This window comes from Cyprinus carpio, chromosome A5, assembly GCF_018340385.1.
Source record: "Cyprinus carpio isolate SPL01 chromosome A5, ASM1834038v1, whole genome shotgun sequence".
NCBI lineage: Eukaryota > Metazoa > Chordata > Actinopteri > Cypriniformes > Cyprinidae > Cyprinus > Cyprinus carpio.
The window spans coordinates 27,752,828-27,778,797 of record NC_056576.1 but is presented as its reverse complement, the minus strand read 5'-3'; the positions used below and the strand labels follow the sequence as shown (position 1 = coordinate 27,778,797).

General features: G+C 37.3%; 1 protein-coding gene across 1 annotated transcript in view; it reads right to left on the bottom strand.

Moving 5' to 3' along the window:
• Positions 1 to 10,197: 10,197 nt before the first annotated feature.
• Positions 10,198 to 25,970, bottom strand: part of LOC109078834 (SET-binding protein-like) — a 61,844-nt gene continuing 46,071 nt past the window's right edge. The window contains exons 3-4 of the mRNA XM_042756691.1: positions 17,959 to 21,301; positions 10,198 to 13,789 (exon numbers count right to left, since the gene is read on the bottom strand). Coding sequence (XP_042612625.1) covers positions 13,308 to 13,789; positions 17,959 to 21,301 — 3,825 coding nt within the window. The 3' untranslated portion in view covers positions 10,198 to 13,307. The remainder of the gene's footprint in view (positions 13,790 to 17,958; positions 21,302 to 25,970) is intronic.

Genomic DNA, 25,970 nt, shown 5'->3' with positions numbered 1-25,970 from the left:
ACCAATTTTTGTCATTTTTGGGTATTTAACTTTTTCCATTTTTTGTTTTCAATTTGGATTGTTTTGCTGATTTTTCAAATATGTAATTTATATCTTTGACCACAAGACTGACACCTTCATTAGTGTGAGCATAGGTGTTATTTAGAAAATTATCTATCAGCGGTTGTATTTTTTGGCTGCTAAGTGCTTTCTGATATTCTTCAGTGCTATTTTCAGTCCATCTGTGTGGTTTTCTGATCTTATACAGCTTACTGGGCTTTATGTTAATGTTATTTTCTGTATTTTTGAGATACACAGTGATTTGACTGTGATCAGACAGAGGGGTTAGTTCTCTAACAGTGAATGATCTGAGAGATGAAGGATCTATGTCTGTTATCATATAATAAACTGTGCTATTTCCCCTGAGGTGAGCTAAATGTGAGTCTCCCCTACCGTTGATGATATACAGACCCCAGGCTTCGACAGAGCTGCAGGAGATCATGGTTATTTCTGTGGATATAAGAGAATGTGTTATTAATAACAGTAAGTTTGTTGTTGATGTATTTGCTCCCTTGTGTGTCAGTGAAGTCCGGCTGTAGTCCTGTTCTTGCGTTCAGGTCTCCACAGATGAGCACATTTCCCTGGGCCTGGAAGTGGCTTGTCTCTTCCTCTAATGTGGAGAACGTGTCTTCGCTGTAGTAGGGGGACTCTGATGTCGGGATGTATATGGCACACAGGAATATATCTTTTCTGGATGGGAGCAGTACCTTGTGGATTTTTTGTCCTCCTGAGTCTCTTCTCTGTCGGACTGTGTTGAGTTTTTGTGATGGCAGGATGATTTCTCTGTAGTTGGGTGGGCAGTGGGTGATTGTGTCTGCCCTGCTTTATGTCTCCTGTAGAATTATAATATCCATATCTTTGATAAAGGCTGTTGACCTGTGTAGGTCTGTGGTGGCATAGCGCTGGTGCATGGGGTGTTCTGATGTGGATTTTAGCATAGAGTTTAATTTAGAATTTAGAGATTTTCTCTCTCTCTCTCTCTCTATGGGATAAATCACAACTGTAATAAAAATCCACTGCAATTACTGTTGTTTTTTTGTACCTGTGGGAACGAAGACTGCCAGCATACTATGAAAAAGCAGGCTGTCCACTGACTAGGCTTGCTGAAATTTCATTGCCCACATATTTGGTTGATTTAGTTAATTTTTTTGATAAAGCTTAATTTCCTCTTTAAAACAAAGATGCACAGCTCCACCTCCAGGCAGGACAGATGAATGACCCCACAGGGAATCTGCACTCACTGAACACAGGAGGGCAGAAGAGGTACACTTTTAATGCTGTGATCAAGCTTGTGAAATATATTGTGTTTTCATGTCTAAAGCTAAAGAACATAAAATGCTATATATATAATATATATATATATATATATATAAATATATATATATATATATATATATATATATGGAAGGAAGATCCACTTCAAAGCTGATGGTTAATGCATTTCTTGAATTTAAGAAGAGTGTTAAAACAGACTGTCCCAATTACAACTGTCTATTCAGTGAGTTACATAGTGTCCTGTAGTCCCAGATCAGTGATGCCTCAGGAGAGCAGCACTAGAAGACCATTCATCTCTGCATCTGTGTATTATTTTAATCCAGCTAAAGTAAATTGAACTTGATACATCATGACACTCGATAACAGGAATGCAAGTTTTCATTTTTTAAGAGATGGTTTGGCAGGCATCGTGATGAGTTTTCCTTATGGAAGTCCAGCTTTAAGAGCACATGTGATATTCAGTCCAGACAATTATACAAACAATGGGAGATTGTGGTAAATTCATAATTAACTTAACTTGCTTGTCATTTTTTTAATCATGTACTGGACTTCAACTTATCAATTCTTTCTCATGTCTGACTCATGCTTAAAAAAACCATCACAGTTAACTGAATTGAAAACACGTGTTGGGTAAACTGCTCTGCCTAATTTCTAACAGGCAATTTACGTTTCGTGAAATGAAGAAAACATGCACTTCTTCCTAATAATATGGCCTAGCATATAATACTATATTGAATTTTGCCAACTGTCTTAAAATAACCAATAATTATTTTGTAGTAGGAAATGAGGTTCTACAACTTTTTGTCATGTCTGCAGAACGAAGCTGCACGTCAAAATGTGAATTCCTCTAGTGTGAGTGCCAGAGCGCTGCATCGCAGACAGTCACACCACCCGCATAAACACTTCCGTAGTGCCCGAAAGTAGTAGTTGAGCTGCCAGTAGTCCTGCCAGAGAATGAATAATTCTGACTAGCTTTATTTGCATGGGCAAATTTCTGCCATTGCATTGAAATTAGAAGTGGCAACAATTCCAACTTTATAGTTCTTGAGGGAACTGGTCACCAACACAAAACCAGTGCAGGTGAGTATGAAGTCACAAGAACAGACCTGAGGGAGAAAGTCTGATAGAGCATGATGTTCTCATCTTGTTTTATTTTAAAAGAACCTGGTTGAATTTTCCTTGTAAAATCAAGTAAGATTCATCTACAGCGATTCCTGAACTATAAAACGCCTTTATCGAAAGTCCACAAAGGGAGCTAAATCATCTAGATTTAGTGATAGGAAATACCTAAAAGTGAGACCAAAGTTCTTTAAGGTCAAGTCCCGAAGACTACATAAACCACAGGTGGCAGTTCACAAATCCTTGTAATTCATGATATACTATCATTGTTGGATCTGTCAAGTCATTAGTCAGTGTCAAAGGTGAGTGGAGTGACTTACTTTCTCCCGTCTACAGCACTGTCCCTACATTCCATATACAATAGGTTGGCTATATATGGCCAACTACCTTACTCACACTAGGATGCAGACAGCCAAAGGAGCAGAAGTGGTTTCCAGATGTTGACATAGACAGACAGTAATTGGAGTTTGTGATGACTTCCAGCTGCCATGGAACACGGCCAGTGAATTCTCTAAAGGGAGTGAATGTTCTGTGCCATAACTCACACAGCAAGGTTTACAATAATAATAATAATAATAACATACTTTGCCATCTTGTGGGGGAAAAATTGACACAGTGATTGCATTTTTCTTTGTTGTTGTTTTTATGCACCTAAAGCTCAGGAGAGACTTGCAGAGCCTATAATTCTGACCAGAAGAGCATCTATATCAATAACACTTTTTTTGTCCAAATATTTCCCAATTTTAGAACAGCACACATTTTTACTCCTAGCATAAGTCTCAGCATACTTGCAAAATAGATTTTATTTTACACTTATGCATTTGGCAGAGGCTTACATTAAGGTACACATTTTATCAATTCATGCATTTCATAGAGTTAAACCCTTGACCTTGGCGTTGCTAGTGTCATGTCCTACTGTTACAGGAGCTATGGGAATATTTCATATTTAACATAATACATAACATTCAATGATGCATGCAAACACATATTCATACAAGTTAATGTCGCAATGAACATCAAATCTTCACCAAATGCAATGTGCAAATATTTTGCTTTTAGTCCAATATTTGAAGTTGTTTAGGAAAAAACACCTACGGATGTTCTCTCCAGTGGTTTCTGAAAAGCATCTAGCATGACATCTTTGAAAACACATCTGCTGTTTGCTTGTCAAAGTGACTATTTGTATAAGATTTCCCCAACAGTCAAATTGCCAAAAATTGTCTTCTCAGCATCTACTAATACACAAAAGACAACAACAAGTCCGTATGACAGTTGTAGAGTGCACAGCAGTGGCAGGTTTAATGCTGTTTATCTGCAATATTATGAAACTGCTCTTAGACTTATATTTCGCTTGAAACCTTCATGTTCCAACTAAACGTCTATGCCACTGACACCACTGTAAGATCTTATGGGTTGAAAACTTCAACTGGCCTGCTGTAAATGATAATGCTTTCAGATCACACAAAAATAAAAATTCATCGTTTTATCATCTTCATGTCATTCCAAACATTGTTTGATTTTTAGAAAATGTCCCAACCACTTTTTTTCAAGTTAAGTGTGAGTAAATTGTGGAAGCTTGTTTCCACCACGTGATAAACAAAATACAAATAAAATAATAATAATAATAATAATAAAGGCAATTGTGACATTTTATGTACAGTATCTCACAATTCTGATTTTTTTCTTGAAATTCTGAGAAAAATAGAATAAGAATTGAGAGATATAGACTCAGAACTTTGAGACATTAACACAATTTTGAGATATAAACGTACAATTGCGAGACATAAGTGAAACTTGTGAGATCAAAAGGTGTAATTACTTTATTATTATTATTAAATTATTATTTATTATTATTATTTAAATTTATTATTTACCTTTTGATTATTATTATTACTCGTAGTGGAAATAGGCTTCCATAAAAATGACTTCCATTTAATTTCAGAATTTTTATTTTTGGGTGAACTGTATATTTAAGCAATTGTTAGCAACAATTACACATTTCTGCTATTTCATTATCTAAAAATAAATGCTTCACATTCCTTATATTCAACAAAAGTTGTTTTACTAATTTTGAACACCTAGTGCCAAATAAAATGGCACCCAGCATAAAGGCCCACCAGATTTTGTCATATTTCATGTAGTCATTTGACTCACTGTAACATGTAAACCTGAAATGAATAAACACTTGTAGTAGCATTACACCTTCTAATCTGGCCTACTTTACTTTGCAGTGAACATGGGGCCTTCACGATTAATGCTGTGCCTCTGATTAATCACAAAAACCTGCGTTGTATCCTCACACTGGCAGCTTGAGGGGCAATGGTTGGAAACCCTTAACACTGACATAGACCAGATGTTGGCAACTTCCCCGGTTTTACTCTAAATTAAATGGCGGCAAACAGCCAACAACCTGAGCTGCTTTCACTATGAAATTATATGTTTACAATAATGTGCTATCGCTGGGGCACAGGAGTGCAGTTTCTCAAGGAGTGGGAAAATGAAACCAGCTGTGAGTAGTCAGGAACAGTTTGGGTATGGATAAAAAATCGGAGGTTCTAAAGGGTAGACAGAAGACTTTTTTCATTAATGTGACAAGTTTTGGATCTTTAGGGTTTCAAGTATCATTTTTTAATTTGTTTGCTTGTTTTGTTCCTTATCATTTTCCTATTGCACTTTTAATGCCCATCTTTTTTAAAGGAATATTCTGGGTTTAATACAAGTTAAGCTCAACTGACAGCATTTGTGGCACCACAAAAAATATATTTTTATATATTTTCTCCAAAAAGAAAAAGCACGAATCAAGGTGAATGGGGATATTTAGTAGTATTAAAAAGTTTACAGATAGATGGATGGATGGATGGATGGATGGATGGATGGATGTTGTTTTACAGTTTTAGGTGTTAAGTTGTCAACCCAAACAAGTTGCACAATTCTATGTAACTTTACATAGAAAAGGTTAATAAGCCATTTTTCACACTGAAATTAAGTAAACATTATACTGGTTACATCTTGTCACTATTGAAACAGAGAGTACAATTGTACTTTTATAGACTGGCCTTATTCCCTTCCGTTACAAGTGACTCACTGTAACCCAGATTTTTGCTTAAAATGAGGGAAAAGTCTAAATACATTATTTGGCAATCATAATTATGACACAAATGCAGTCAAGTGAGCTCAACTTGTAATAAACCTGAGATGTTTCTATGATGGTGCTTAAAAAAAAATAAAAGTACATGGAAAAAACCCAAGAGGGTTATATAATGTATTTGCTCAGAGAGCTCTTCTATCCAAAACAATAAAGAGAAGAAGAACTCACTGCCCTGAAGTGGATCAAATAAATCAACACTCATCACTGTGATGGAACCTAAGCAACATAAACAGTAACGTATTTCCTTCTTCCATTTCTGACTTCAGTGCCATTACATAATGTCACAGCCATCCACCGTTTCAGATTCAATTAATTCTCCAGAGCGACCAAGGGTCAGTTTGCCTCTAGCAATCGGGTGTTAAGTGCTTTGCTCAATGCTAGTGAACTCTCACCAGCTCTGCAGTGGCATCAGCCACTTCTTTCTAGCATTGAAGACACTTCTTTAGTGCTTGAAGCCTGTATAGTTACACACATTGATATGCAGGATCATATTGATTGGGCACTGCATATACATCTAAAAACAAGTGAGTCCCATCCAAACGTATGAAAAACTGGGAAAGTGAAGTGTTTCCAAAACAAAACAGACACGCGACACTAACATAACAGCGTTATAATTTTTTAAGAGTTGTGCTGTAGGAAAAATGTCTCACCTCGGCATCTGAGGACCTAACCTTTCAGATCCTCTCTGCATGTTTGGAAAGAGAGAGCCGGAGAAGGAGACTTGCGTGCTTTGCTCCATACCTTGAGTTAGCCTCACTAATTACTGGGAATAAAAGCGCCTTTTCACTAAACAGTAACCTGAGTGCTCTGCTGGGAGAGCTTTCCTGTAAGTAGCTCTCGGGAAGAGCAATCAAAGACTTGGAGTCACTGTGGAGAAACAAGGAACAAAAAAATAAAGTTACAAGAAAGTAAATCTCAAGTTCAAGTGTCTTGCAGGACAAATAGTACAAAGAAAAGAGTGAGAATGGATGCAAAATGCAAGATGGATGAGAGATTAAAGATTTTTGAAGAGTTTTAAAGATTTGAAGGAGGAACATTGGAAAACACTTGGTGTAAGAAGGGCAAATAAGTTCTTCAGGAGCCAGTGGAACAGTTGAACAAATGTTTTTACAAATATGATTTTTAACAATATTCAGTTTGCAAGTCCACCCAGTGTTTTTTTTTTAATTCAATTATACAAAATAATTTATTATTACTATTAATTAATTTATAATTAAGCTAATAAATATATGTTATAATAATATACAGAATATGCATTAATTATTTAACATTCCATTATTGGGAAAAAAATATATGAATTTATTTATTTTATAAATGTTACATATTAATAAAATGTAATAAAATACATAAACATTTATTATTATTATTATTATTATTATTATTATTATTATTATTATTATTATTATTTTAGGCTTCAAATTCTGTCAGCTGAGCTTTGCTTATATTGAACCCAGGATATTCCTTTAAAAATGAAAGTGCATAAGGAAAATAATAATAAAACAAACAAACAAGTAAAAATATAACCTGGAATGCTAATGATAATAAAGTATTTAATATGCACTAATCCTGTATTATTAAATACTAATATTTAATATTATTAGTAAATATATAAAATATATGAATATAATAATAATATAAAGTTAAAAATAAACATAACATACTATATTAATATTTTATATTACAATTCATAATACACATTAAACTTTTTAATCCCATCGGCCACAGTGGTGACCGGTTACTGACTGGTGTTTTATTGCATTTCCTGCAAACTTGGAAAAAATAAAGGGTCTTAATTAAATATGTGCAGTATCACATGGTTAGAGCAAATTGTCACATGACCAGAGCACTTTACTTCCTGTTTGCACCATGAGGTGATGATTGCTGCATCAAAGCTCCAAAACAACAGGTTAGTAAAGTATGTTAACAAAGATATGACAAAAATTATTAATAAAATAAATACAATTATTAATATATTAATTAAATTTCAGTATACACATCATGCCACAGGTCACAACTGTGACCAACCATAAAACTCACACTTTTTCATAAAAAGTTCAAAAAATAACTATTGATTATTTCAAGGGGTTACTAATACTAAATCCTGTTGGTAAGTCAGTGTACCCAAACCTTTTTTTTTTTATTAAATAATAATATTAAATATTTGATTTGATTTAATGATTTAAAAAATCATGGTTGACGGTGAGCATTATGAAACTGTTTATGACAGTTATGACTTTCTGTTTGGAGTCTAATTTGGTAGTTTGAGACTCACTCCGATGATCAACAAGCTTTACACTATCGAAGACACCCAATTTCATTTCTTTCATGAACATAGACCTTTCAATTTCATTCATTCTTCACACATTCTCTGTGGTATAAAACATCTTCATGGGATTTTTAAGCGTTCATCCCTATACATCAAGATTTCCCAGGGGATAGAGAGATAGTATCATATTCTGACTCTGCTCTGACATGTAAATCACAAATCCTGAGTGAGGGGGCTGCTGACGGGCTCTGGAGCGACTGTGTTTTAAAACCCTCATCACGTAGTCCTCAAAACACTAACAGCTTCATTCGCTATCCAAATTGCTGCAAGTCAGGCTGTCACCGTAGCAACTGCAGCTGCTACCCTGCCAGTTGCCAATCATAAAGAATAGCATCCTTTTCGTCCTGCGACATATATGCACATTGTGAAGCGCAACCCAAATAGTAAGTGGTGCTTTGAGGTATAATCATAGATGGGAGGGGGTCAAGAGGGAGAGGAGGCTACATTCAAGCTGAGGTAATTACAGGCAGATGGAGAGGAAGCGATTTGCTATAGAATATTTCTGCTTTCTACAGGGATTTTCAATCAGTTTGATGCAATGTGTGTATGCAGGAGGACTCACGTAGCCCTGTTTCTGTGCAGACCCTCAAATCTGAAGAAATAAAAGCATTTCAGTCTAGAAAAAAAATACAGATAATGAGAGGCTATGGGTCGAATCCATTTGAACAGTAAACCAGTCGTCTTTGACCATCCGCAGTCAAGAACAATTTATTCCTTTATTTAGAAATATTTCCTGACACACTGTTTCATACTGCAATAAATATATAAATAGAATTAATTTAATTATTAGTTTAGAGACTTCCTGACTCACTGTTTATTTCATACTAGACAAAAATAAAAAGATAAATAATAAAATAATGAAAATGTATTTATTATAGTTTAGATATACTCCCTAACTGTTCATTTCATACTGAAATAAATAAATTCCTGACATTGCTGTTTATTTCATTCTGCAAAAACAAATAATTAAATGAATAAATAAATGTAAGAAAATAATAAAATAATTATAATAAAACAAATAAATAAACATTAAAAAATCAATATGTTAAATAAATTAAATTAATAAATTTCAAATATATGCTATATATGTTGTACAATTGCATGTTGCAAACTGCACATCTTAAGGAAATATGTTTAAGCCTTGACTGGCAAAAGAGTATAATATGTACTTATTTATTACAAAATGTAATTCAAAAACTTAAAATACATTTCAGGTAAATGTAAAATGGATTAAAATATAATAATAATATATTATATTATATATTTGGACATACACTTAAATACATATAGATGAAAAAATATATATATAATTTTTTTAAATATTTGAAATCATATTCTGTCCAGTATGGGATTAAACATCTAGGAAATGAGTTAGTCAAAATTAATTTCTATGTTTGTCTGTGAAGATAACATAATCTGAAGCTGTACCTAACTGGGTACGTTTTACTGTAGCTGACATTTTACAGCATGTCAAGGGTTGATGTCAAGATGCTGACAGCAAGCAGATCCAGTGAAGTACAGTTATGGAACAGCAAATGACTTTGGCTTGTTGATTTCTCTTTTTATGTATGTCAAGTCCTAACTCAAATAATTAGGGGTAACATGGCTACGCTGTGAGCAACGCATAGCAGTAGTGCCACAGATGAGTCACGCCAACATGATTCACACAAACAACCCTCGTTATCATCTGCACCCCATTACCTCTAATAGCCAGACCCCTCTCATCTGTTTTCTATTTCAAAGCACAATTATGACTTTTCAAAAGAAATTACAGTCTCAAATTTTCCGCACAACACATAATATTGACGAGCTTTTGCAGCGTTGCAGACGCAGTATGCATTCACCAGCCTGACTTGAGACATTTTCTTCAAGCCAAGTGGAGCACTGGAATATTTGGGCAGTTCACCCAGCTGCCATGGCAACAGCAATTTTACAGAGGCACAGGCCTATGGGTTAGATGCTTTTCACTTTGCCTTCACCAACCAACGGCTGGGATTCGGGCCAATCCGTTTATCTCTACTATGCAGTGTTGTAATAATGCAGTGAGAGGGAATATATGAGGTGCAGAGCTTGATGAGCAGGGATTCCCTCTCCTAAACTGCACATTGACACCAATTACAGGTACACAATGTTTTATTTAAAAAAAAAAATAAAAATAAAAAATAAACTTACTGACCCCAAATTTCTTAACGACAGTTTACATGGCTTGTAAAATATTTCAATATACAAACAGTTTGCTCAGTATGACTAACATGTCGACAACTATGCAAAAAAGGCAAAGAAACTGAAGTGAGCTCTCGATAAATTCATTTATTGTTTTTTATTTTTTTTTGCACAATGAATGACATGAACAAGATCAACTGTATTTTAAGTGCTCAATACTGCTCACCGGAGATGGCTGCACAAAATGAGCTTTACAATAAGAAAAAGAAGAAATAAAAAAATAAAACTACAAGATCATGAACGGCAAACATGACCAAACACATGCAAGCTTATATGTATGTACATATGTACAGGCTAGTACTTGTATTTATAAACATGTCTGTATACACAGTTACACAAAACATGAATGTGTATACATACAGTACATTCTATGTACAATGCATATGTTTGTGTATATCAGTATTTATTCTTTTCTATATACGTCCATTATTTGCTGTTTTTAATATCCATACAATGTACAAAATGCTCTATGAATTTAAAAAACATATCAAACGATGTATAAGATCTCATTCAAATTGAAATTCAATACTGCTTGACTTCTTCAAAATTTGTATGCATACAATCAAATAGAGCATGCAGATACAGAAATCCAAATTGTCATAACACCATATGTCTGAATTTAGAGCTTCTGTTGTGTCCTCGTTAGAAATATTACTTTCGATTAACACTTCACTTGCATTATAACTTCATTAATAGCGATACAAACTAAAATACGACACTACATTTGAGTGGATGACATTCTCTCGGTGACCTCTGTAATATTTACTCGACACAAATTGTCATTTAGAAGCAGGAACATAAAAAAATACACTTAACTTCACAAGGCACCACTTATCAGCTGGTGGAGAAAATATATCTGGCATTTTAAAACCATAGAAGCCGAGCAAATTTGAGCTGCCAGGCCTTGTTACCAAAGCCATGTTTGACTAACCTATTATAATCATGTTTCAGAAAACTGCTACGGTGTACATTTTGTGTTAAAACATAGCTTTCGGTGCTTAAAGCACTAATAAAAAGTCAACATTTTTGGCAATGTTCGCAGGTGTTTAGCTGAACCAGCGCAAATGGACGCATCCTACACAAGGTCCAGTACAACTGGCTGAGGCAAATAGCTGCCGGCATATATTATTTTTTATTTAGCTTTAACGCACTGCAGGTTATCACAAGGACAGAATGGTTCATGGGATGTTCAGCCACTATATGTGTCCTACTTTGGACAACTGTGAGTGCAACATTATGACATGACTCTTAGGCATGATTCACGCAGCTATACAGCAACTTACAGACGGTAGACTATTTACAGGGGACAACTTATTGAATTGAAGATTTGATTAAGGCTGCACTGCTTAGAGGCTGATTTTGCTCCCATAGACAATGACTACAATTGCAAAAAGAAATGATAGTCAGATTTAGCACTATTCATTTGAACGGTTCAGGCTTCAAATTTCAGTAAGACCACTTCATTTAACAGAAAGCTTACAAAAGAGTCGATGCCAAAGAGTTATGCGTCAGTGGATTCACAGCAATAACCTGATGCATAGTAAATAAGCATGTATTCATGTTAACAACCCTACGTGGGTTTGGTTGGAGAGATATTTTGAATGCCTTCAGGTGTACTAGATGTGCTGTTTGCTCACCGAGCTGTATATTTATGCGTATAAATATATGTATATAGTCAAAATGAAGCCTATATTATACTGTAGCGAGACCTGTGAAGGTGTACCGAGAAGATGAACACATTACAACCAGGGCAGCAACTACTATTTACATTCTAGACTGATAGCTTGCCATTATGTGTTCCAGTACCTGAACATGTTATGGATTTATAGACAAACATAAGGCACATATATGGAAAAAAACCAAGAAATCAATAACAAATGGAAAGCTATTCGAATTAGGACCACATTCAAATCTATCCAGATTCCAAATCGCTTATATCAGTGTAACTCGAGTCTAAAACAGGACATGTATTTGATTAGTTTGTGATGTCCTATGTTCAGGACGATCACCTAAATAGTCTTCAGTGTACATTCTTGTTTATTTTTCCAAACGACAAATAAGCACACCATTCATAGTAATCTACACAAGTGGCTAAACTGAAACCGATCTATCCTATGATACACGACTACACTGAAACTTTGGTCATATGGATATGTAATACTGACAGGTATATAGACATACTATTATTGTTTAGTTAACAAGAGCAGGCACATTCTCAAAGAGACTCTGGAGAAGGCGACTCGAATAATGCAAATATCGTCCAGATGCTGACTATTATTTAAAGCGAAATAACCATCTTTGAAACTGTGTACAACTTCAGCCCACTCAAACGTGTTCTACAAAAAAGAAAGAAAAGAAATAAGTGCTTTGTTGGTTTTAAATGCAACCGTAGCATTTTTCATTGAGCCTGTTGTGAACTACTGGCATGTGTTTTGATGTCCTGTGTCGTCAACAAGCCTTTGATCTGCAGTGATTCCACTTCGTAAAGATTACATGACTAAATATGTTTCGTTTTTCCATTTGAACAAGCTTTCTTCTTCTATTTGGTTAAAAACAGAAAAAAAAAAAACATTTCAAACTTTATATGGTTTTTGATTTAATATGCTGACATTATAGGTAGATCTAAAATACTTTGAATTTGAAATGCTAGTAGAATATGTTGATATGTACAGTGAAATGATGGCCATCAAAAGGGTTTCATCCAAAAGTATTGCCATTAGTTCATGCCTGAAACACACCTGAGCGCAGGCAAGCCTATGTAAGCATGTGTTAGCAGTGAGTTACCAGTGACCTGTTGTTCAAAATCAACCTTTGCCAGAAGATCTGTGCTTTGTGCTTGAGTGAAACGAAAAACGAAAAAGAAAAAAAGTGCACAGTACTGTCATTGAAGTTCATTTACATGTGCTGGTAGATTATGGCTACAGCCATAGTTTCAACATCCTCATGGTTATGGGCTTTGGGAGAGTAAAAGTTCAGTTTGTCTCCTTGAGACCAATAAAAAAGTATGCGACAGAATCATACAAACCGAAAGCAGAGCTTTTTAGACCACAACCATGATCCAAATTCTCAGCGAATGCCCATTAAAATGTGTCAGTAGAATTCAGATCAAAACGAACTGAAAAAACGATACAAAGACCCAAGCACAAGGCTAACTCACAGTGCACTGTCATGACTTCTCTAATGTGAGGTGAGAGTAGCTTCTTCTCTCTTGTTCCCTCTTCCTTTGCGGTTTGGGCGCTCGATTTGGAGCTCCGGCTGAACTTTGTGCCAGTTGGTTTGGGATCTAGCCATGTGTACCACTGACTCAATGGCTTCTGTGATGGAGTCGTGATTGGAGAACTCAAGCTGAGCAGGAACCAGACCAGTGTGAAGGTTCTTCTTCCCTGGAAGATCCACACACTTTTCTAGAACTGGCATCTGACCCAGCAATCCCTCCTCAAGAGAAAGCGGCTGCTTCCTCGGCCTCCCTCTGCGTCTCTTCACCATGTTATTCCCTGTCTTGGCTTGCCTCTGAAGCCTCTTGACTTTCAGAATCTTGTTGACATGATCCAGGTTCTTCTTGGTGGTGAGGATCTTGGAGAAGGCACACATTTTTTGCACGTCACACTGGATCTCCTCCACTTCTTTGCGCCTGTGCCTCCTCTTGTGGGAACTGGGGTCTGGTGAGGAAAGGACAAAAGAAATTAATGAGAAAGACAAGCTAACGCTTATTTGGAACCAGTTCTGTTTTGAAAAACCATATGTGACCCTGGTCATAAGGGTCGATTTTTCGAAATTGAGATTTATACATCATCTGAAAGCTGAATAAATACGCTTTCCATTTATGTATGGTTTGTTAGGATAGGACAATATTTGGCCGAGATACAATTGTTTGAATATCTGGAATCCGAGGGTGCAAAAAATTTAAATATTGAGAAAATTGCCTTTAAAGTTGTCCAAATTAAGTTCTTAGCAATGCATACTAATAATCAAAAATACATTTTTAATATATTTACAGTAGTGGCTTTTGCTACAAATATACCCCAGCGACTTAAGACTGGTTTTGTGGTCCAGGGTCAAATATTAGAACTGAATGACTGAAAGTTTGGTTTCATTAACGGTTTTCACTTCTGGAACAATACAATAAAATACTCAAGTTTCCTGCACTTCTTATTCAATGACACAGCAACATTGCTAATACAGCACAAAATATACAGCACAGTTGCGACTCCCAAATAAATGGCTCTAATGAATGACTATTTAAAGAATCAAACACGTACAGCTTACAACTACCTGTTAGATTTAAATCGGTAATGGGTTGTTCATTTGACAGTGTGAGTTAAAGATACATCATTTTGTATGTTTTTGTCAGCATTGCTTTTTTTTTTTTTTTTTAATGAATGAATGAATTAAATATGTTTCCACATTTTTGTGTAGTATTCTTCAACATATAGTTAAGGACAGTTATTGGACTTCATTAATACTGCCTGTCTTTTAAAAAGATATTTAAAAAGCCATTAAAAGTCCTTTTGAAAGAACCTTTTTTTAAATAATTTATTATTACAATCATCTCATCATTTGGCAACATAATTGCATTTCTTTGTTCCAAATATTTAGTCCCTTTTAACTAAGTACTAAAAAATCATTAATGTATCTATTATGTAACTGGAACCATTAAAGATGAATCAGAAATGAAATAATGAAATTCTTTATGTCCCCATCTCTAGCTACAATAAGACACTGATTGTGAAAAATGTGCTAAGCCAGTCTGGTAAACATTTGGCAAGTCGTTTGTTATAATATAATTGATTCGCATATCATCTCACCAGCTGAAGCGGTGATATTTCGAAAGTAAACTCAAGACCCCAGAGTGAGTCATGACGTATGCAGCCAGACCGAGAGAGACAAACTTTCTTCTGTGCTTAATGATGTGACAATCCAATGTGTCAACGCTCTAATTTGTATTAGCTGGTGTATAAATATTCTTGTATATACAGATCTGATAGCAATTGATAGAGCCAAGCATGTTGAGTCATGCAGTTTATCATTATCGGCTGTCAGTCTAACAGAGCGAAGCGTTAATAAGCGAATACATGAAAAATGCCCCACAAGGGGAGAAGATTGTGAAGCAACAGCTCACTTAACACTTGACATGTGGATAACTGCATCCATCCACATAATAAGGAAATATCAGGAACCTCCCACTTATCAGTCTATCAGTAAATATAGTCAGCGTTCACATTCACAGTGAATAGATGCGTCTGTAAATGTGAGTAATAAACTATGAGGCCTCAGATACATTTGTGATTAATTTACTGCCTCTACATTTCACATTGGAGCTTTGGAAGGAAGCCCAGACCAGAGGAAATGCTGGGTTTCTGGCACCCTTGTTTGAAATGAGTTCAGACAGCCTAAAGCTGCCTAAAATGTGTGTTCCACATCTAAGATCTCTCCTGCACTCTTTTCATATCTCTGGAGAGGTCTCTTTTTCTCTTTTCTTGTTGATTGCCACTCCATCTGGTAGGTTTCCATGAAAACAATTGTGGAAGATGTTTGAGATCAGCTGCGTTCTATGCATTTCCAGGTTTCTCTTAAGACTCTCTTAAGAGTGCACCTGTGCAAACCCAAAAACAGGATATGCTCCATAATAATTTATAATCCATCCTCAAATCACTCATTAAGCATTTAAGTGCATTGTTAAATCAAACCACAACCACACTGCCTAAACAATGCATTTCTATATTGATCAATTTTAACAATTAATATCATTCAATTGAAGCTCACCAGGGCTATTTTAGATGCAAGCTAAAAAAAAAGAAAAAGAAAAGAAAAGTGCATGGGTCACTATAACCAGCTGTGCATGGGCTCCCTCAGCCCATTTGGTTTCAATAAAGTAAAATGTGTGCCTGACTAAACATGAGCCCTTCCCTCTCTGGCCTCAGTTTATCACTGGGAAACTTGCAGAGTCTTCCCAAGTGCCAACAAATCATTGGACAGAGACATTCATTTTCAAAGGGAGTGTCACAACTCATTTATTCCCTGAAACCTCTACCTGCATCCTGTGCACAATGTTTTCAATAGAGGCAGCAATTTATGGACTTGTCTCGCCCCTGTCCCCACAGCTCCACTCTACACAGTAGTGGAGGCCTACTTCCTGTTGCCATGGCAACCGAATTCCACAGTTCAAAGGTAAGCGATTTACAAAATAATACAGTGGTATAAGATCACATTTTTTTGTTCCTGCAAATTCTCTAATCGACTGTCAAACAAGCTACTCATTTAATACACAAAATCCTTGTTAAGCTAATGTGGGTGCAGACCTGATTGAAAACTCATCATCCACTGGCATTAGTAATAGTTTTAATAGGGTATTTCTTGCTTGCTGGAGTCTAAGTAGGAGCACAACTTGTATGCAGTGTAAAGAAAGATGAAACGCTATACCAGTACGATCAAAGGCAAATCCTTTGTGTAATTCCTGTGCTAGCAAATTAGTGGCATTAAGTTTTACATTAAAGCCTGCCTCACTTAAAGAGAGTTTAGAGAGTTAATCTGTACATTGAGAGCCCCATCAGATTTTCAATCCATACCATGTGTGCTCAATGATGTATGATGAATTACTTTCAAGAGCCTGTCAAAGGGTAATATTTCTAATTAAGACATTTATTTAGCATTTTACATCACTTCATTCTTTGTGGAATGTACCATAATTAATTGTTAAAATTAAATGTATCATGTAATATATTACACACACTCATGTGTTTGATTTCTACATACACACACACACACACACACACTATCTGTCCATCACTATACACTGTCTGTCTGTCTGTCTGTCTGTCTGTCTGTCTATCTATCTATCTATCTATCTATCTATCTATCTATCTATCTATCTATCTATCTATCTATCTATCTTTGATTGGGACACAGTAAAGTTAGGCAACAAGATATAATGCTTTTATGGAAAAACATCTGCTCCAAACTAGACACTCCCATCACAATGATTAATAGCCTTATTATAAAAAAGGTGCTGTCGTCATGCCACGAATCCGTAGCAAATAGAACTAATTAATTGTAAATGAGATGTGACCTTAAATGCAAATTTGAGCATATAAAAATCCCATTTTGCTGCAATTTATTGCAGGCTAGCTATAATGTCACTGGCAAAAAATGTGACTGCCATAAAAAAGCAATTCTGTCAAAAAATGCTTTTCTAAATCTGTTCTTTGAAATCAACACAGATGTACACTTAGGTGGGATATGTGTCATATTTCTCTGTTTAAGTACAACAAACTAGCTCTTTGAAGCATTGAGTTAATTCATGGAGGGGGGTGGTAGGCAGGCAGAATTGTGAGTCATCCTCATAGTTCCCCTAGGGGAGTGAAAATGTAATCTAACTGTGCCTAGGGCTTGCAATTCTCCTTCAGTGGAGTAGACTGGATTCATTAAACCTCTGGCTTCTCTCCAGCTCTTTTAACAAGAGGCAAGGTTTTTTATTGCATGTCTGTAGAATATAAATCAAAACGTGTGAATAATATATCTAAGAAAAAAACATTGGCAGGCAGGGGCGAAAAGGGAGGAAAGAGAAATTTGTGAATTATAGTTGTCTCCATCCATGCATTACACTTTGCTTGCCAGATGTACTGAGAACAGAATACAAAGCGTTCAGAAAGCTCATTTGTTTCTCTACATTTTGTATTTAATAGCAGAACATAATTTCACTTGTATACAACTAATCACCGCTTGGTAAACCAAAATAATGTTAATTTATAACAAAAAATAAGCGAATCAATATCTTGTATGGATCTTGCATTTGTCTGAATGCATTTCATGGAGACATATATATTTTTACCTGCTACAGCTGTGTTGGAGCACTGGTACATCTGCTTGGCCCTCTCTTCTCTGCCTCCTTGGAAAGACGCCATGCTTCCTTCTCTGTATGCTGTGAAGTCCTCCAAGCTATGCCTCCTGATGTGCATGCTTGAATCATCATCCCCTAAGTGCTGCCCCTTGAATGAGTCCAGCGACTGGTCCTGGCTGGCTCGCAGGCGCTCGTGTGGTTGTCTAGTGCAGATGTTCAGGAAGTTGTTCACTGTCTCTCCTCGAGTGCGTTTACAAAGCTGAGAGTCAGATAAGGACAATGATGAGAGCGTGTCTACTTCAAAGTAGTTCCTGGAAGTTTCTGGCAAAGCACCTGTGCCTTGCTTGCCTCTTTGCTTGTCCTTCAGTTTGGGAAGAGAGTTCTTATCAAGTCTCTCATTCAAGAGGTTGAGGAAGGCAGGACTCTGGGTTCCACTGAAGAGCCCGCCGAGGTCCTCCCTCTGTGGGATGTACTGATCCTCTTTATGTTTGTACTTGTGCTTGTGCTTGCGTTTGTGGAGACAGACACTTCCCAAACAGCTGCTTGAAGGGTGATGGGAGTCACTCATTCTAGATGAAGGCATCTCATGTGGCATCTTCTTTGCTCTATGTCTGCTAGGAGCAGCGAGACTAGAGGATGTACCAGGGTGGAACTTTGGTGGAGGGACTGGTGGCCTCATGAGTGGAGAGGCTGAAGGTCCAAGTGCATGAGATAAGTACAAGGGTGAAGGGTACTGACCATAATAGCCCATGTTTACCATACTTGTGGCAAGAGGCATGGATGTGTAAGGCATTGCGTAGGGTGCATAGTAATTGCCACCAGGCACTGGGCAGCCAAACCCTTGAATGAAAGGCATCTTTGATATTGGCTCGTTTGACTTGGCTGGCCGACCACGCCTCCTCTTTGACTTATCAGAGCTCCTGCGAAGATAGTGCACAGGGTCGTAGGGATAGTATGGCATAGGATAGTATTGGTCAAAGTTGAGACGGAAGATGCTGGGATAGGAATTCTCATGGTAGAACTTGTAGCTGCGGTGGGAGATTCGGAACAACTGGAATTTGCTAACCAGCTCCTCGAGGTCAGCCATGAACTGCAGGTCATCCTGGCTCTGGAGTGCCTTGCGTTTCCTCCGATGTTTCTGCTTCTTCAGGCTCTCCTGAGCGAAGAAATTTTCCACAGCAACTCCAGTCATACGCTTCTGGAAGTGCCCCCTCACTGCTTTGCTTTTTGCCTCTAAAACAGCAGTCTCAGTGGCATCAAAACTGCAAAGATCAAATGAGTATCTCCGGCGGGATGCCGGGCCTTTCTCGGTCTGGTCTGATGTGCTGTTGTTGTCGGTGCCAATTCCACTATCGCTAGGGATTGTCTCTTCACTGTGGGACTCGCTAACTGGAGATAGGGTGACTTCTTTGATGGAAGCCACTTCGGACAGATGGGATGGTGAGTTGGCCATTAGTCTTGGGGGAGACAGCTTCCAGTTACTACTAAGCAAGCCCTTATACGTTTTCGTGGGCAATGCACTGATTGGTTGTAGATTTGGCATTGTCTTCAGGTCATACTGGCTGGTATCCGTGATGGCAGGGTGAGCCGTCCCACCTGCTGCAGAGGGAGAAGAAAGGGAATGCATGACCCTGGGAGAAGGCATTCCGGTTGTGGATGATATATTAGAAGGCACTAGTGGGTTCTCAAATGGACTAGAAATAGGCAACGGGTGCTTATCACTGGCTTTGTGCTCAATTTGCTGGGTATGAAGATTGATTCTGGGCTTTCTTCCCCGCTTTTTGCCTATGTAAATAGTACCACGCTTGCTGACATTGATTTGCTTGCCAAAACGGGCCTCGATTGTCGATGCCACAGTCGACATGGCATTTGAAACCGGAACACTGGACTTCAAGGCAAGATTGCCAGGACTAGAAGTGGTTAAAAGTTCATTCAAAATGCTTTGCATCTTAACCAGTTTCATTTTCTTAGGTGCCCTCTTTTTAAGGACACCTTCTTGACCTGATTTCTTGAGTTTTAATTGCTGTGCCGGAGGGGATTTGTTGAAGGCCAACTGCACCAATTTCGACATGTTATGCTTCTTTCTCCTTTTTGAAGTGCTGGATGAATCGTGGGCGATAGGGCTAACAGGGCTTGTTGCAGTTCCTTCGTGAATCGTCTCCACAGTAAGTAACGGCTGTTTTTTGGGCCGGCCACGCTTCTTCTTCACTGGAGTAATGACTGTCAAACTGTTTGTGTTTGTGTAGAGTGGGCTGGATGGGGTAATAGGAAAGGCAGAGGGTGGCTCTTCGATGGACAGAGATTGATTCAAGTCTTTATGAAGAGAGGAGTTCTGGGACTTTATATAAGACCACCTGTCCTTGACCTTAGATTGCCTACCCTCTGTTTGCTTGTCGGCATCAATCACTGATCTTTGTCTCCCAGCTGGTGTTTTCCTCGGTCTACTCTGAAACATCTCAACATCATCAGTCACTGTCTCAGCACTGTCTTCTTCAATCTCCTGTAACTTTACACCAAATTGTTTTGGTGCACTGAATTCTATTTTCTTTGTAATTTTAGGTTTTGTGCTCCCTTGGTCAGTTTTATCAATCTTCTCAGCTTGCTGTGTGGTTTGTGCATCAGATAACAAGTTGTTATCGTCACCTACTTTTCTGTTTCTTCGCTTTTTACTCTTAGATTCATCTGCATGATGAGTGCCACAGCTTGATGTTGTCTTACTCTCATCATCCGGCCTACTGCTTGACTTTTCAGGCTCCCCTGTCTCAGATTCACTTTTATCAGTGTTGTATGTTTGTTTCTCTTTATCTTGGTTTTCAGTATCTCTGTCCATCTTTTTGGCCCACTGAAGGCCTAAATTATGTGTGGTTGAGGCCTTCATTGGGTCTTTCCTTCCATATTTACGTTTGATGTTCCCAAAAACTTGCTCAGTGACTTCCTGCAAACCTCTGTCTTTACTAAAAGAGAACAGATTTGAGTCAGCTGGGGGACTCATTACTGCATCAACTGGAGATGATGCTAGTGAGTCAGTGCTTGGGGAAGACATGGCAGAAGCAAAGAGACTTCCAGATGAACTGTCTGTGACCTTTTTAACTTGCGATTTTGAGAATGGGGTGTTGGGTTCTGACAAAGGGCTCTTGTTGGTGCACACTGATTCTCTTTTTGATTCTGGTTCTGTCCCATGCTGTTCTTGGGACACTGCATTTTCAACAGTATCCAACGGCTTTGTCCAGTCAAGGTGGCGAATGTTACTGCTTTTAGACTCATGCTTTGGTTTCACGTTATCCAACATCACGTTGTCAGTTTTATCCATAAGTTTATAAGGCCTTTCGTAGGTCTGAAAATTAAAGACAAAAGAAAGAATTTAGAAAATGAACTAACATTATCTTCAGCTCATACTAAGAAACATTTCAAGAGTAAACCTACACATGCTCATCATATTCTTACACTAGGTAACTTAACAGAGAAACATTCACACCCCAAATAAAAACTATAATTAGGGACCTACATGTTGTTACTGATAACAAACTACTGTTTAGCTGCCAAGTTCTCAGCTTGTGGGCCACACCTACTGAAAGCATATAATACTGTGCACCATTGTGCAAGACTTTTGGTTTGAGACTTGTGGTTTGGTCTGTTAGAAATAACGTATTGCAAGATCAGCACTTGATACTAGGATATGTTCTGTAAAGCCATCCTGTTTTCAAAGCCAACAGCTACAGGCGGTAATGAAGTTTAACCACAGTTTTGTTTTTCAGCAGGTCAACTTCCATTTTAGAGCTCTGCAGCTGAGGCTAAGACAGTCTATGCTGTGGTTTCAGATTAGTTTACATCTGGGGTCCCAGTGTTTTCAACAGGCTCACAACAGGAAGAGACCAAATTCAAAATGTACCTTTAGAAAATACTACTTGTACCTATTAATGTTAATAAATAAAATCTGTTGAGAACCACCGTACAAAGAGTATTTAAATGTTTAAAGCTTAAAGAGCTTTAAAGAAAGTTGTAGGAATAAGTTGTTACTTTGGCACTCACACATTTGATTACATCAGTAGAATATAATTTAGTCTCCTGGAGTCTGGTTTGTTTGGGTCAGAGCATAGCGAATGAAAGGATTTCTTACATAAACCAAAGAAATGCATGGAAAGACAAATGTGGGAAAATAGTTTAGAAGAGTTTATGTAAGTGCCCTTGAAAGATGACATCCTGGGGTGATGAAAGATCTGTCTCCAAACAACAGTGAAATTTAGATGAACTGAGCTGAACTATATACCACAGAGAGAAGTTAGACTTAACTGCATCTCTAGCTTGATGTAAAATTTTAGTCACTTTAGGTATGATTAAACTAATGACTTAATTATAGTTTAAAGATCTTGTAATCAAAACCAACGATTTTTTACATTTTGGAGAAAAAGTGAGGCACTTTTCATTGTACAACTTGCCACTATGGTGCATGGGTGTTGTGGGTTGTTTTCAGGACAACGGTAAGTGGTTTCTAAGGTGCTCTGATGTGATAATACATGTTACATAGTGCATGTGTTCTGACCTACTAAGCCTGGCAATAGGAGTTCAGACCTGGCTCGTAACATTTCCCAATCCTGTTTCTCTCTCATCACCCCCCTAATTTTCCTGTTCTCCACTATTTTATGAATAGAATGCAAGAATGCAAAACAACAACAACAACAACGTATCTGGCAGAAGGAGAACTTTAGTTTTGTCTTTTTAATTTATTGCTCTTAAAACCAATTTGAGAACCACAGGAGCAACCTTTGACAGGTTAAATGACCACAGACAATTATTCAGTCCATTGGCAAACCTTATAATGGTGACTTGCCAACCTCTCACACTATTTGGAAGCACTTTTTTGTTCCTCTTCTAATCAGCCAAGAGAAATGCATCACTTAACTTCTCACCAGCTCTTGAAAGAGCCAGGCAGGCAAGACTTTTATCTGCCATGCACAGCCCTCACCTAAGATATCCCAGCATGCTTTTGGAAGACTTGCATTTGTGCGTGTTTCAGGAGTCATCCCTCAGCCTAATCCTCTCCAATATCATTCAATCAGTAGTTTTTAATTAAAGGGAAGCAGACATTAATGAGGGATCGCTCCTCTGCCAGCCTTGTCCTTTTTATTTCCCCCATCTGTGAGAAACTGCATCACCTTTCAGATTCCTAATCCTGTAATCCTATGAGGAATTTGTGGTCTGCCCCGGCCCACAGGATACAGTCTCCGCTGTTGAATGCCAAGTCTCCTGGCCACCCTTTAATTTGCCTAAATGGCATTACACCCCCCCTCCACACACACACACACACCAGTCTCCAAAACAATATCTGAGGGATTTGGCGTAACCTCAGCATTGAGGATATCAAAGCTTTTCTACGAACTCACTGAGAAACTCAATATCCGTCTAAGAGATCGACAGGAAAGAGCTTTCTTAAAACACAGAATTGTCATCTTTATCGTCATATTCCATTACTTTCACCAGAATTACTTCCAATTTGTAATCTGACATGAACGAGACATGTAAATGGAGTTCCTTTTTAAATAGCAAGTGTCAAACATACAATTCAAATGAATTACAATCAGAAGAAGAAAGGAATGGAGCTGGAGACAGTGCGCAACAGTTTTACGTTACAAATATGCCATTGCTTGGTGTAAATACACCACAGCATATTGTGTCAATGTGTTGACGGTGAGTCGCTCACCAAATAATAAAAATCTCTGCAGTCATAAATGACTTATGAGCCCTCTAATGAGCACTTCCTATCTGTTGTAAACAGAGCAGCAGTTCTGGCAGGGCCAATGGGCAGTCTGTCACAGTAGGCATCTAATCCTGGCGGACTCCATTGCACTCAAAGCCCAGAACTGCAGGAGACGAGTCAGTCTCAGACCAGATAAACAGAAAGGGAGAAGGCAGCTGAGATTACAGAGTCCCTTGCATGATAATAAGCTAGGTTTGGCATTCTCACAGTGCCCCTGATACCCTCTTTTTCCCCTCCCATTTTTTTTGCTAGCTCTTGTTGTTCTCTTCATTTTTTCCCCCTCCATCACCGCCATGGTAATTGGCCAGCCAAAACCTCATTGGCCTCTTGTGTGTTTGGTAACCATGGGATACTGTGAGTCAGAGCCACCGAAAATAGACAGAAACGCAGCAGGCCAAACATGCAACTTTGCCTGACTGATACCCGGCCAAACTCGTTCTACCCTCCACTAAATCCTGCCTGTCCTGGTGCAAGAGCTCACTGTATGCCTTTCAGACTGACAGATGAGCAGTCCACGAGTCTGATGCAGGATCAACACTGCTTGGCGTGACTCTGGAAGTTCAGACACTTCCAAACATTGACAAATGATGCAATAACACTCGAACAGCTTGTAGAAGCAGAGCTGCTACACGAATTGCAACCAGCATAGGACAATGCAATATTGTGAGGGGTCATTTCTTTCATTCATGTCATCCCTGCAATCCCACAAGCTTTTGTAGTTCGATTAACATGACAGCAGGTCACCTTTGTTTTCTGACCAAACGTCAGTGTGCTAGCCACAGGGTTAATTGGTCAAATTACAGCCTTTGTAACAGGTCTCAGTAACACTTGGTTAGTGAAAGCCAGCTCTGACTTGTTAGAAGGCGCTCATGCGGAGGTGGCCTTGGGTAATGTGACACCTGGTTGAGGACAACACACACCTGGATAGAGTGTCAATCACCTGATCTGGAAAATCTAGCTCTAGTTACAGGACTTGAGGCAACTTTAAGTCCATCCTAGGACAGTCAAAATGTCCACTAGTTTCAATCAAGTAGGAACATCAATAAATAGAGTGGAAATGTCTGATAATCCTAGATTTTGAGACCATGTATTTAAATTCCTGTAACAAATCTAAAATATTAATGATGTTATCAAGAGTGTTTTAAGTGCTTCATAAATGCTTCATTATTGTAATCATTTTAATTAAGTCTCATGATATATCAACAAATCCAATATTATAACACTTTATACAAGCAGCCTGTATCAAGTTACAGTGGCTTTTCCCTCACTGTCTCCATATAGGCACATATTGCTTCCATTTGAAGTATAATTTGCTGAGGCTTGAATTTGTTAAAGATATATATAATTACATGCAAATTACTGGTGCTTAGGCTAAGCGTAACATGAACATTAATGTCAAATAAATGTTAGTAACATGCAATTCATTCTACTTCCATAATGATTTATATTTCTGAATTAACTCTTGTGTGTCAATTGAAAAAATTATGTTTTTGATTTTGTTTTTGTGTTTAAATTGAGTTAATGTTAGTTTGTTGTAGTTAGAGGACATAATGCAGCACAATTTTATAGTGTACATTTTAGAAAAAAAAAATCTAAATCTCGTTCCAAATACGATTTTGTTTTTATTTTGTCCGTGTGTTTTGATTGAGATTTTGTTTTTAGTAATATTTTTTCAGCAGTTGCATTCGAATTATTATTTTGTTTTTTGTAAGATTTTGTCATCAGTGGTATTTGTAGCACACAATTACAGCTGCATAATTTATTCAATTGGATCCACAATAGAGCAAAAGCAGAAAACAGGAAAAATCGATTATTTGCTTTATAGGCCAAACCTGAGAAAATGGCACCATCTGGTAAAAAAAAAAAAAGAGAAATGGAAATATATATATAATATATAATGTAATAAATATGTATATTTATATGTGTATATATATATATATATATATATATATATATATATATATATATATATATATATATATATAGATAGATATAGATATAGATATAGATATATATATAGAAGCCAACAGAATGAAAGCCTATTAAAAAAGATGGCATCATTTAATAGTTAAACGGCCTTGGGAACAAAAATTGCCGTTTTAATGGGGAAAATAAAGGTCCTGAGTGTAACTATTTTGTGGACCTATAGTGTAAAATAGATTTAGCTATTAAAGGAAATGAGTGTGAAATATCAAAGTTACTGTGGACAAATGTACTGTTTTTAAATAAAGATTTCTGTTGGCATTTA